General features: G+C 40.5%; 1 protein-coding gene across 1 annotated transcript in view; it reads right to left on the bottom strand.

Moving 5' to 3' along the window:
- Positions 1–14,462, bottom strand: part of Larp4 (La ribonucleoprotein 4) — a 39,011-nt gene that overhangs the window by 4,465 nt on the left and 20,084 nt on the right. Inside the window, exons 8-13 of the mRNA XM_085831809.1 lie at positions 13,220–13,273; positions 11,062–11,271; positions 10,306–10,409; positions 6,582–6,794; positions 5,752–5,800; positions 1,716–1,877 (exon numbers count right to left, since the gene is read on the bottom strand). Coding sequence (XP_085687935.1) covers positions 1,716–1,877; positions 5,752–5,800; positions 6,582–6,794; positions 10,306–10,409; positions 11,062–11,271; positions 13,220–13,273 — 792 coding nt within the window. The remainder of the gene's footprint in view (positions 1–1,715; positions 1,878–5,751; positions 5,801–6,581; positions 6,795–10,305; positions 10,410–11,061; positions 11,272–13,219; positions 13,274–14,462) is intronic.

Below are 14,462 nucleotides of genomic sequence, written 5' to 3' on the forward strand. Positions count from 1 at the left end.
ATTATCCTATGACCTAGCAACCAGTTCTACTCATGCCATCCAAAACAAATAGAAATATGCCCTAATAACAATGAAATTTATATTTCCAGCACCCACATGCCAGCTCACAACTGTCTGTAATTCCAGTTCCAGGGTATCCAACATTCTCACAAACACATGCAGACAAAACACCAACCCATAAATTTAAAAATAAGTAAATAAAGTAAAACACGGGCTAGAAGAATGCTCAGGCTGCTCTTTAGAGGACCAGGATTGGATTCCCAGCATTCAGTCAGCTTCATAACCATCTGCAACTCCACAAAATTTAACTACCATCCTCTTCTGGCTTCCCTGAGCACCAGGCACACCCATAACATAACATAGGCAAAACAAACCAACTAACAAAAACCATAGTTCTAACCATGATTTTAATCATACAGTCTAAAGTTATAGTCAAGTACACTTCAGAACTGCTCAAATAACTCCTGTTTTCCAATATACTTTTTAAAGATGTATTATCTTAAAATTGTGTGTTATATATAGCACACGAGTACAGGTACCCTCAGAGGCTAGAAGTTGTAGATTCCCCTAGAGCTGAAGTTACAAGGGGTTGTGAGCCACCTTTTGAGAGTGCTGGAAGCAAAACTCAGGTCTACTGAAAGAGCAGTAGGCATTCAACCACCACCTGGCTTATCTATTTTTAGTACTTCTTTTATGTGTATGGGACATTGCTAAAGCCCCCCTCCCCTTACCACTGGTATTTCCCCTCTTGTGCCCCCCCCCCTTGTGTGATTACTTCCATCCCTTTCATCCCAATTGTCACACTGTGTTGCTCTGCAGCATCCCTCTTCTCTGCCTAAAAAGGTAAAATCTGAAAGGAAGGAAGAGGAATTCACATTTAAGGTTTGCAATCCCAGTATGCAGGAGGGTGGGGAGAAGGAATAGCTGTTAAAGCTATGTTCTACATAGCTCAGGCTATTATGGTCAGTTAGCCAGTCAGGAAACCCTCAGAAGTTACATAAAACCTGCTTGCAGGAGTGCACTGCAGGAGATGCCTCAGTGGGTAAAACTGTTCAACATACAGGTCTGACAACCTCAGGCTGACCGCTGGAACACATGGTATAAGGAGAATAGACTTAACTTCTGAAAGTTGTTCTCTGACCTCTCTATCTGTGGGCTCCTCTCACTGCCAACCCCCCTTGTCTGTGTGTGCGTCTCTCTGTCCTCCCCACCCCCACAAATAAATTTATGATACCCGGGGATTTCAAATAGGAAGAGGAAAAAAAAAGCCCACGCTCCAAAATATTTTGCATACAATTGTAGCACACGGCTACAATTCCTAACTGTAGGAAGGCCAGGCAGGTGAAAAACGTAAGGCCAGTCTGACTATATACACCAAGACTCCCCCAAGAATGTAGACATGGTTACCATCCTGGTTGAGATCTATTTAGAAAGACTGAACTTCTCTTAGAATAGATACCATCACTAGTTCCAGACCCTTTGTGAAAATGACAGTCCTGACTAAGCTCACAAACTGAGCTGACTGACACAAAAGCCAAGGAGCATCTTGACCTTTCAGAGTTTTACTATAGAACTTTTAAAAACTCTCACAACATGGTGAAAACTAAATAAACTGAAATTATAAGTAAATACTAATGCAGAAAAACAATTTAATATCCCTAATACACTTAACCACAATGCCATAAAGTGAGAGAAGAGAGGACACTTCAGTTTACCTTTTCTCTGTAGACACCTTTAACGACATCAGACATTCTATTCTCCAAACCAAGTTCATCTGGCGCTCTCGATGAGCTTCCAGGTAAAGGAGGGAAATTTGTAGCAAGTAAGTCAAACTTTGGAGTTGGAGCCTTGGCTTCAGTTGCTGCAGGTTGCGGTCTCTAACAAACCAAACCATTAAAAAGGTCATTTGCCTAATGCTTTCTCTAATCCTCTACCCCAAAAGCTGTGAGAAAAACAAGTAATGACTTCTGAAAGACCTGGGATCACCTCCTATATATAAACCCCTCCCCTCAGCTGAGCTCAATCATCCTAACTTCCTCTTTTTGGCCCCTAGCCATTTCCCACAATTTTTTGTTTCCTAAATTAAGCCCCTTTTTGACAAAACTGAAAATAGCCCCATCCTGATCCTACTTTTTCTCCTTCCATTTACTCTGCAGATAAAATATCCCTCCTGCTATAAAACATCAAATCCTATACACCCCCGAGAGGCCTTACTAAATAGCTCACTGTTTCCTCATTACTGACGTCACCCACTCCTGGTTGTCCAGTCATGCTCACTTTTTCCTAGCTCTGCAGTTCCTTTCTCTTGCTCTTCTCAACAACAATTATCTGACAATAATCTTTCCCAAATCACTTTATAACTTTTGATCTCTTTTATTCTTTCCACAGCCCATCTGAGACATACACTCCATCCTTCAAGACATCAGCTACAATTTCCATGCAAGCAGTGCTAACAGCAGGTGGGGGTCATCAGTGATCAACCGTTCACATGCACAGGCAATCATGCTTGCACACAAACATTCTCAAAATCATCCAAATGTACAACAAATATTTTTATTTCAGGCTTTTGGCAGAAATAAAAGTACCCAGATTTCACTCTGGGTACTTTGAACACATAGAACAATCTCACTTTTCTTACAATGCCACAGTGTGATCCTTAATGTCTCACCTAGACCTTTCTTTTCAGAGGTGCCTGCACCTTCTCACCGAATTCTAACACTCCCACTCTGACAGAAAGGCCTCCTACTCTGCCCACAAAACATCTTTGTTTCCATTTCCTTCAAGCCAACCTTCATCCTTTGAAACTGACAATTTAATGTATTTAATGTATTTAATGTATTAATATCACAGATCTTACCTTCTTTTCCACTCTTTCTTTTAAGAGAAGGTCACACTAAATAGCCCAGTCTTGCCTCAAGCTTGTTCCTTTCCTGTTTAACTCTCCAAATGCAGATATTACAGGGATCCACCAGCTGCCTGTTTTGTTTTATTTTCCTCCTTAATCTCTGAAGGATTCACATGGATTTCTAATCCATGCTAAAGACTAATCAGGGTCTAAAGATTCCTGGCTACCCATAAAAGGGACAGTCATAAATAAAACCACTGAGTATAATGTCTGCCTAAGCATGCATGAGCTCCTTAGCAAGTTAGTAGTGTGCAGTGATATATACCTGTGACCCAACACCTAGGAGGCAGGAGATTAGAAGTTCCAGGCCTGTCTGGGTTGAATCAGCAGCTTTCTGTAAAGACTTAGTGTTATAATAACCTTCTAAGGTCTAGGATTACAGGTGTGCACTACCATGCTTGGCTTATACGTGTGTGTTTGTGTGTGTGTGTGGCATGTGCACACTGAGGGCTGAAGGTGGAGTTTCAGGTGCCTGATCTGAGTACTGGGAACTAAAAACAGGACCTATGGACTAGCAGTACATACTCTCCAGCCCTTGTGAGTTTAAAAAACTCAGATTGTAAATGTAAGGATGAGTCACAGGGTGAGTGAGATGGCTCATAGGTCATGCCCATAGCACATGCCACAAAAACCCTGAGCTCAGTACCTTGACTCCATAGTACAAGGACCAAAAGCTGTCCTCTGCACAAAGAAAGTTTCCAGTATCTACAGAAGTCTGAGAATGTAAAATGCCAAGACCAACAAAACAGTTACTGAATTTTATTTTTAAAAAAATTAGGAATCTATGTAGGAATCTATAATGGATAGTTTTATTTAAAGATTTAAGTGTGAACATTTGCCTGCATGTACATCTGTGAACCACAAGTGTATTATCCCATCCATGCCTGTGGAAATCAGAAAAAGATGGTGAATCCCCAGAACTGGAATTAAAGATAGTTTGAATTACTGTGTAGGTGCTGGGAATTGAACTTGAGCCATCAGAATGAACAGCAGTTAACCAATGCGGCGCCTCTCAAGCCTGTTCATTTTTTGAGAACAACAACAACAGGGTCTCACTTTGGCCTAAAACTTATATGCAGACCAGGCTCACCTTGGACTCTCAGAGACACAAGTGCCTCTGTCTCTTGTGTGCTAGGACTAAAGGTGTGTGCCTACATGCCTGGTTATTGGTTTTAAATGTTAACATAGCCTAGAACTGCTGAGAAAGCCTCAGTAGGCATCTGACTACCCCAGGCTACTCTAAGTGATGTGGGAGAACCTGCCCCAAACATAGGCAGTCCCTTCCACTACTGGATGAGAAAAAAGGACAAAGAATAAGAAAAACTTTTCAATTACCTGAACTTCACTCTGGATAGTCAGTTCATCTACCCTGTTGCTGCTGTTTCTTCTGCTATTAGAAACAGCTTATTCGGGTTTTTTTGTTTTTCTTTTTGTGGTCTTTCCAGACAGGGTTTCTCTGTGTAGCCCTGGCTGTCCTAGAACTCACTCTGTAGACCAGGCTGTCCTGGAACTCAGAAATTCACCTGCCTCTGCCTCACAAGTGCTAGGATTAAAGGCGTGCGCCACCACTGTCCAGTGCTTCTCTGGGTGTCCAACGTGAGCTGAAGATGACAGTTCTCAATGCCAGCTTTGGACTGCTTAGGCATCCTCATATACTCATGGGTTCTTGGCCTCTCCAGTCAGACTCCAACCATATTCTATAAACCATTTCACTCTCCATGCAGTCAGCCCTCCATCACCCATGCCTGCACATGCAGGAGGACCACTGTCAGGCTCCGCTTGGGACCTGCAGTTTCCCCATAGGATCATGTGCTTTCATACCCAGCCCAGCCGAGGACACCGCAGTGTAGGGGGCCTGGGTTGGTAGAGGTGGACCACTAGTTGTACAACTCTGCAGACTATAGCTAGCTCTACCTCTTTTTCTTTTCTTAACTTGCCTGGCTGGAACTTGCTGTGTGTAGTCCAAGCTGGCCCTGTCTCTGTCCACTGGCCTCTGGCTCCTGAGCACCACCACCACTTCTTTTGTAACTTCTGTGTGTGGCTGTTTTAGTTTTATGTATGTCTGTGTACACTGTGTGACTATGTGTGACTATGGTGGCCAAAAGTCACCAGATCCTTTAGCAATGAAGTTACAAACAGTTCTAAGCAAAACCAAACCTAGGTCCAGCAAAAAACAGCAAGTGCAGGGACTTGCCAGGTCTCAGTTCTATTCTAGTCCTGCACCTCAGCTTCCTGTGTGCCCAGATGTGGAGTCTCCTGCTCCATTTTCTATGGATGGATCCATCCAACTGCATTAGAGAGGCTCTCACTGCATTACTGACACTAACAATGAGTAACAGACAGCCACTGGCATGGCACTCTATACCTATAACCCTAGTATTGGGGAGGGTGAAGCTGTGGGATTCAGATGGAAACCAGAATGGGCTGTACAATGAGACACTGCCTCAACACATAGATCCAGTAACAACATCCTAATAATCTTTCAAAGGTAATTTCCTCCTCCCACTTCTTTTTAAAGACAGGGTCTCGCTATGTAACCCTGGCTGGCATGAACTGCTTACTTGCTTCTAGGAACTGGGATTAAATGCATGCATCACTCCTGGGTCAAATTTACTTTTAAGCAATGGGATTATGTTCCCTATAAAATGTTTGATGTATAATATAAAATATTAGCAATACAACCTCAAACTCTTAACTAGGCATGAGAAGGTTTTATTTTAAATAACTCTCAAATCAATCTCAGGCTCAATTATTCTTTGAATATTCTAATGAAGAAAACAAAACTAGAAAGGAAAGACAGACCAAAAGTTAAAATAATTCCAAAGGTATAATTCAAGATTACTTACTGGGATCCTGTCATCATCCCTTCGCCTTCGGCCTCTGAAGAGAGTTCGCCTTTTAACACAAAAGGAAGAACACATAAAATTTTTAAAATACGTCCCTTCACAGATTTCTACTTAAATTATCTAATTTTAAAAATAAGGGCTACTCCTCCATATTAAGTGGAAAGTCAATTCCTTTGAAGAGTCTTGAGCTACTCCACAAAAAACTTCCTGAACAACCACTACAGCATTAGTCTGGAATACTTGCATTAGTAACACACTTTCCACATCAGAAACACCTCAGCATCTAATCCAGGCAGAGTAGACAAAACACAATTCCACTTTTACAATTGACAAGTTTGAAGAAATTCGAAGCAGAAGGCAGAGCTGGACCTTTAAAACCAACACTCTTAGCAGAGACAGATGAATCTGAGAGTTGAGGCCAGCCTAGTTTCTGAATGGCAAATTCCAGGCTAGGTATGGGTTAAAACAAAATCAAACCCTAAAAACCACTGATAGCAAGTAACTTCAGTAGGATGCTTGAGAACATCTTTTCAAAGTAAAACTATCCCTTTCCAAATGCTATTAACTCATTAAAACAATGAAATCATTTAAGATAACCACATTAAAACAAACAAACAAAAAAACATAAAAATCACCAGATTGTTTTAAACACTCAAGATAAGCATGTTATGATTAATTTTTTTCTTCTTCTTGCTTTGCGGAATGCTTCTCTGTTCTGACTATGTTTGTAGACCAAGCTAGGCTTGAACTCAAAGAGAACCATGTCCTCTGCCTTCTGAATGAGCTACCACGCCAGGCAATTAAATAACTATACACACATATGTCCTTACCTGCCTCTTCCGAAGTCCCCATTCTGTTCCATCTGTAAAATGGGAGCCTCCTTTGGAAGATAAGTTTGTTCCTGGTGCCCTGTTACTGTTGGGTTATGGCGTTCAGAAAGAAAGATCCTTGAACTAGATCTGCTCAGTGGTCCATCTCCCAATGACACGGAGCCCTCTGTTGAGTGTTCTGAACCACTGGATGACCTAAAATGAGGCTTCACACTAAAAAAGACACACACACAAAAATAAATGTTATGTTTTTTGGTTTTTTTTTTTTAGAGACAGGGTTTCTCTGTACAGCCCTGGCTGTCCTGGAACTCACTTTGTAGACCAGGCTGGCCCGGAACTCAGAAATCCGCCTGCCTCTGCCTCCCGAGTGCTGGGATTAAAGACGCACGCCACCACGGCTTGCTATGTTTTTTTTAATTAGGTATTTTCTTCATTTACATTTGAAATGTTATCCCAAAAAATTAAATAATTTCCACATCAAGTAATATATTGAAAAAACTTGGGGAAAAAAATCTGAACTTTTAGATCAAACTATTTCTACCTCAATATTAAAAACAGTCAGGTGTGGTGTGGTGACCCAGCTTTAATGTCAAGAGGATCTCTGTAATTCTGAGCATAGCCTAGTCTGCAGAAAGTTCCAGGATAGCCAAGGCTTCATAGATTCTGTGTCAGCAACATCTAAGCCACTGTTAGGGACTTTAGTTGGCATCTAAAGAAACCAAGCAAGCAACCAAAGACAGCAAGCTTTGATTTATTAGCGATGCTATACCAGGTTATCTGAGCAAGAGTAAACACACTAATGGTAATTTAAAAAAATGCTTATTATACAAGGGAACTAAAAACATTGTATTTCTTTTTATATATTTATATCCAAAACATAAAGTTGTAATTATCTGTACCATTAAATATTTATGGGAAAAACGATGCCCAAAAACGAATAGGGGAACAGAGTGGTTGTTGCATTGAATCCCGGACTTGGGAGGCAGAGTTGTGTGTCTGAGGCCAGCCTCGAATACAGAGCAGGTTCCAGGACATCCAAGACTACACAGAGAAACCCTGTCTTGATAAACAAAATTCAGTCTAAAATTATGCTTCAGAAGAAAAACAGAAGGCGGGCAGTGGTAGCGCGTGCCTTTAACCCAGCATTTGGGAGGTAGAGGCAGGCAGATTTCTGAGTTTGAGGCCAGCCTGGTCTATAGAATGAGTTCCAGGACAGCTAGGGCTACAGAGAAACCCTGCCTTGAAAAAAAAAAAAAAAAAAAAAAAATCACACACTCCAACGCCCCCCCCCAAAAAAGAGAAAAGAAAAATATCTTATAGCAATGAAAATTACAGTATATTCTTTTAATGGGCATTTAAAAATGGTTACCTAACTTGCTGAAAATAACTTGGTAAGGTAAATTACAAATGTTTACATGGAGTTCAGAAACCTATTTCACTATGCATTATAACAAGGCTAATACATAAATTTATTACCTTTAAATAGCTCTCAGATCTCATAATCTTACCAAGAAGTACTTAACAATTACAGTTCAGGCAACAGAAAACAAACAGACAAGAACACAAAAATGAAGTGGTAACAGAAAGGAGAAGTAAAAGCACAGTGGAAAGCGCCCGGACTTCCTGAAGTTAGTCCTATCCTCTCTAGTGGGGCTCTAACCATCACCAGGCTGTCCAGAGGCAATAGAGACTTTGTAAAACAGTATGAAACTAGACATGATAGTAAAGGCCTATAATTCAGGAATCTTAGAGGTAGATGAAAGAGGAGTGGGAGAACATGTTCCTGACCCTATTATATGCCTCTGAGCTAAAGACCCTGTCTGAGAAAACCAACAAACACAAACTTATACATAAAAAACAAAAAAAAACTGCTAGTGTGTACCTTTAATCCCAGCACCCAAGAGGCAGAAGCCATAGTTAAAGGACAGCCATCTCTCGCTCTTTTTCCCCAGGAGAAAATGCAAATGACCAAAATATACATAAACTAAACAGATTGAAGCCTTATTTGAAAAGGACCTGGCTAAACCTACACTTCTTAGAAGCAAGAAGGAAACAAGAATTAGGTGATAGTGGAAAACTATCAAGTTTCTGTTTGCTAGGATTTTGTTTGATCCTAGAAACCCACACATCCGGGAACTACAGATGTAGTAGGCACAAGAGAACTGACCCAAGGGCCAACTAGACTGGATATATCCAGTGGTTGAAATGGCCTGGAGATCCGGCCTCAAAAGGATGGAGGGTAAAAACTGACTTCTCAAAGTTGCCCGTTGACCACCCCCACCTCACGCCACAGGCATAGGGCTGGGCAGTGGCAGAATTTAATCCCAACATTTGGCGGGCAGAAGCAGGTGAATCTTTTGTTCAGGGCCAGCATGGTTTACAAGAGAGTTGGAGGACAGCCAGGGCAACATAAAAATCTGTCTCTTAAAACCAACCACTATATTCATGGTTGTATGCATCATGTGCACACTCATTTTATTGGGGAAAGATTAAAACCCAGGGCCTTAAGCAGGGCACTACTACCACTAAGTGACATGCCAGCCTTGCAGGTCTGGTGTGTTTATAGTTTTTATTATGTCAGTGGTGATTAGAAGAGGGAGTAAGATCCTCCATAGCTGGTGTCATGGATGGTTGTGAGGCACCATGCAGGTGCTGGGAATGACACTGGGCCTGCCAGGAGAACAGTCTGTGGTGCTCTCTCAAACCTCCCTGGACCGATATTTTTAAAGACAAACACTTGCAAAGATCAGTACCTAAAATTTCACGTGTGTGTTGGTGAGGAAACTGTTGGTTATGTGCTTACCATATAAGCACAAGAACCTGAACTTAATCCTCAGAATCCATATTAAAAAATAAACTGGGGGTAGAGAGATGGCTCAGTACTGATTGTGATTTCAGAGAACCCGGGCGCAATTCTCAGAATACACAGTGGTTCACAATCCTCTGTAACTCCAGTTCTGGGGGCACACGCCTTCTGGACTACTCAGGCAACAAAAGTGAAAGTGGTGCGCATGTATGCACACACACACACACACACACACACACACACACACACACACACACACACACACACAGAGGAGGCAAAACACCCATACTCATAAAATAATAAAAGAGCAAGCAGAAACCACTAAAATCCTCACCCCTTTATATCTATTATTACTCTGGCCACAAAGCATCTTTAAAATTATAGACTGGATAATTCATGTACCTTTTTAAAATAAAAATTAACAAAGGGGCTGGAGAGGTGGCTCAGCAGTTGAGAGCACTGACTGCTCTTCCAGAGGTCCGAAATTCAATCCCCAGCAACCACATGGTGGCTCACAACCACCTGTAATGGGATCTGATGCCCTCTTCTGGTGTGTGTGAGAACAGCAACAGTGTACTCACATAAATAAATCTTTTTTTTTTTAAGATTTATTTATTTATTATATGTAAGTACACTGTAGCTGTCTTCAGACACTCCAGAAGAGGGCGCCAGATCTCGTTGCAGATGCTTGTGAGCCACCATGTGGTTGCTGGGATTTGAACTCTGGACCTTCGGAAGAGCAGTTGGGTGCTCTTACCCACTGAGCCATCTCACCAGCCCTAAATAAATCTTAAAAAAAAAAAAAAAAAAAAACCACCAATAATAGCAAGTCTCCCAACAAGAACACAGTAATTCCTCATTCCAGAATTACTGTGAATTTTTAAAAATAAATATCAGTTATTGTTTTTCTGATCTTACCGATTTTTTGGGAATGGTCGGCCCATACTCATAGCAGCAGCATTTGTTTTGTAAGATCCTGGTGAACTAAAGCCATTCACAAAACTACCATTGGGAAAGGGAGCCTAGAAGAAAATGTTAATATTTAATGGTAAGGGTAAAGTATCGTCACACCAGTTTTGTCAACAAGACAAGAGAGAACTCTCACACACTTCTGCAATGCTCACATCACAACACACTGTTATTATAACAACACATCACTAATTGTTACAGACAAAACACTCTTTCATGGCAAAATCTTGCAACTTGAAGTTATTTAAAAAAATCACCTGGGAACCATTTTAGGTCCCAGCACTCCAGAGGCAGAGCTCTGAGTTCAAGGTCAGCCTGGTCTATACAAGAGTTTCAGGATAGACAGTGCTACATAGTAAGACTCTCTTTCAATCAATCACAAAGGACTTATTTTCTTCTTTAATTCACTTAGCAAAATGTAAAGAATCAAATTGTAGACACTAACTGCTCAATCCTTATAATATGTCTATACTGAGTAACTACCCAGAAATCAATGAACTAGACCAACTTGGTGTGTGTGTTTTGTGACAACTATGGCTCACTGCTATGCAACCTGCTAAGCAAACTAGTTGCAATGATGCTGTTTACACTGTCCTGTAGTTTCTCTAATAATCACAGGCAAACACATCTTCATCTGGTTTTTAAATGATTTTTCCTCAAATCTTGGCTTGAACTAAGTATCTTATTATTTTCTAAGAGACTCACCAGTGGTGTTTCAAAATAAGGTGCAGGACTTGGAGACCAAGACTGAGGCACAAGACTATACACTGAGTACTGCTGAGGATTGTACACTGGTTGCATGAAGACTGCTGAGGGGTACTGGGTAGGAGTCTGAATAGGTTGAGTATACATACTAGAATCCATTAATCGATAACCATTCTTAGCAAAAAATGTATTGATGGCTTTTATCCTTGCCTAAAAGCAAGAAGAAAACATAATAATAAATGATGAGGTATATTTTGCAACAAATATATCCAAATATTTTTTACATTATCTTAGGATTCATTTCTGCTTAGAATCAACAGAGCAAAAGAAAACAATAGCTTTAATTATTAGGAAAGTGTGGACTTAAGAAGAACCACAATAAACAAGGTAAAAATAAATAAATTTTTGTTGGATCCATGGGTAGGAGAGCCTGCTCCTCTTCAGGACTCTGAAAAGGGAGATCTTAGCACCTATAACAACACGAACCTAGAGGGCATTAGGTTACAGGAAACAGCTCAGAGCAGAAAGGTGCCCTGGCTCTGCTGGTACCTATACGCACATGCAAATTCTCACATGCAGACACATTCACCTATACATAACTAAAATAACAAAAGTAAATCCTAAAGAAGAGCTTAACTTGAAGTTCTAACTAAAAAAACCTTGCTATTCCATTAATTTCAGTACTGCTTTATTTGTTTTTTTTCTTGTCACCAAACATGGATATACAGAGTAAAATCATAAAAAGATAAGGAAGAGCCGGGCGTGGTGGCGCACGCCTTTAATCCCAGCACTCTCAGAGGCAGAGGCAGGCGGATTTCTGAGTTCGAGGCCAGCCTGGTCTACAAAGTGAGTTCCAGGACAGCCAGGACTATACAGAGAAACCCTGTCTCGAAAAAAATCAAAAAAGATAAGGAAGAAGTCACCATGGAAAAAAAGGACACTGAAGCTGTTATACTGAAGACAGCAGTGAAGCTGTTATACTGAAGACAGCAAGAGTGGACCAGGGAAGAAGAGACCGAGGAAACAGAAGACCCCAAGGGACTCTCTGAAATGTGACAGATTCCATCAACAAGTAGACGACTCTACACATAATAATGGGACTAGGATTTCTCATACTATATATATATATATATATATATATATATATATATATATATATACACGTGTGTGTGTGTGTGTGTGTGTGTGTCAAATTAGTGAAGTTTTCTCAAACACCTAAATATAAATATAAAACTAAGTCAGTGTGAGACAGGAAAACAGAACCTCTGTAGGGAACAGTGAATAAAAAAAGAGACAAGGACCAAAGGTAGATGAGTATTAGCAAATGAAACTCATCTGTAATATGGGAACTCATATCATCACCTACACCACAGAAATTATAGATTTAAATGTGAAGTTCTTGGTTATTGTTGTTTTCTTCAGTAGGCAAAGTGGAAAAAGCAACCATACTTATCTCACTAGGTGGTCTTTCAAAAGCACCCAGCCTTGCCTTAAACTCACTATGTATCTCGAGCTACTCTGAATCAACCATTTCTCTTGTCTTGGCCTTCTAAATGGTGAGATTACAAACATCAGCCACGACCCCTTGTCTCATTTTGTTTATAATTAGTTTATGTGTGTACAGTGTTTAAAACTGCATCAGATACACAGAAAGAAAACAAGGAGTTAGGTACACACAGTGTTTATGAGGCTGCACCAACTGCTCAAATCTCAACAGTGGCAGTAATGGTAGGAAGAAGCATGAAGGCAAAGCCTATGACATCTGAGAACAAAGTAAATGTAAACACACCAAGTAAGTATTATTGATGACAATTTCTGCTACTGAGACAGGGCTGAAAAATGAAAATGGTTTTCATCACTATTAAAGAAGTATTCCTACTATACATTCTGAGATCTGAAATTACAGGCTATGAATCACTTTAAAAACTTTTGTTTCCCTGTGAAGAACTTCTATACTCAGAATATTTTCATGTTCTGTGAACTGATTTTCTGAAGTAAGACAACAATGCTTTAAAATTACTACAGGCCTTATAAAACATCTGCTCATGTATATTAACTCTTTTAAAAGAAACAAAACAATAAACAAAACCCAACAACAATCACCTTCCACCATGAAAGACTGACTTCACACTAACATGCATTTAAAAATGTTTCTTACCATGATTGGCTTGCCCTGAAATGTTTTAACTTCTTCTCTTAAGTATTTAAAAGCCTGTTAAACAAAAAAATGACCTTTTATTAGCATTAACCATCTCATTAAAGCTTTGTTCTCTCAAGGTTGTCTTCCATTATCAATATCTAAACTAAGCAAAAAGGTCCTGCCTGCTGTGTGCGGAGCTAAGCCAGCCTTGGACACAGCAAGGCAAAAAAACCCAAAAAACAACAACAAAAAAAAACCCACTGCAACAAAAGTTTCCCAGTTACAGCTGGAAGTTTTATGGAGTTAATGCAGGAAGTTGGTATGGAGTACTGTGACATAAGGCCGAACATAAGAGATCAGGGTGTCACCAACAAATAGCTTCTAAAACAGCTGAAAGTGGTGGCACACACTGACCAAAGAGGTCTAAGACTGGCCCAGCAGCATGTGTAACCAGTACCATGGTACACAGCACAGTTTTCTTGCCTTCCACCTGGCACATTCAGATGGGCACACAGACAATACACTCACACATTAAGAAAAATAAAAAAGACACCTGCCACCTCAGCAATCAGGGAAAGTAGGACTGCCATGTTTAAGTCCAACCTAGGCTATCACAGTGAGTTCTAGATCAGCTTAAGTCTGATCTAGACTACACCCCCATCCCCGCACCCCAAAAAACAAAACAAAACAAAAAGCCCTCCTCCCCCACCCACTGCCGTGGGCCTACTATATACCAAAACCACTATTGAGCACACAATTCCAAATCTTTACATTCATTTAAGTCTGTGTCAATATATTTCAGTGATGTGTAAACATTTTTAAAACTAGTAAAATTGTATGCACATGATAAAAAACAAAGTCAACTGTCAATTAAGGAAAAGTTGAGGTCTTTACCAGTCTTAGTAAACATTTTTTCCCTCTTTTTTCAGACATGGTCTCACCCTGGATCCTAGGCTGGCCTTATTTTTGGTTGGCCTGCCTCGGTGCTATAATAAGAGGTACGCACCATCACTACCATGTCTGATTTTTCTTCATTTTTGACGCAGGATCTCATGTAACACAGCATGGTCCCAGTCTCCATTGTGTAGCCAAGTTGGTCCTGAACCCATGATCGTGCCCGCTTCTTCCTCCAATGTGTTAGCTTTACAGGAGGAAACCACCATATCTGACTTTTTCTTTGTAGAACACTACCTTATGTATCCGAGACATTCACTATACCACTAAGCTACACCCCTCGCCTATGTACATCCTCAACAACATA

This window comes from Mus caroli, unplaced genomic scaffold (assembly GCF_978045245.1).
Source record: "Mus caroli unplaced genomic scaffold, Mus_caroli_1 scaffold_16, whole genome shotgun sequence".
Taxonomy (NCBI): domain Eukaryota; kingdom Metazoa; phylum Chordata; class Mammalia; order Rodentia; family Muridae; genus Mus; species Mus caroli.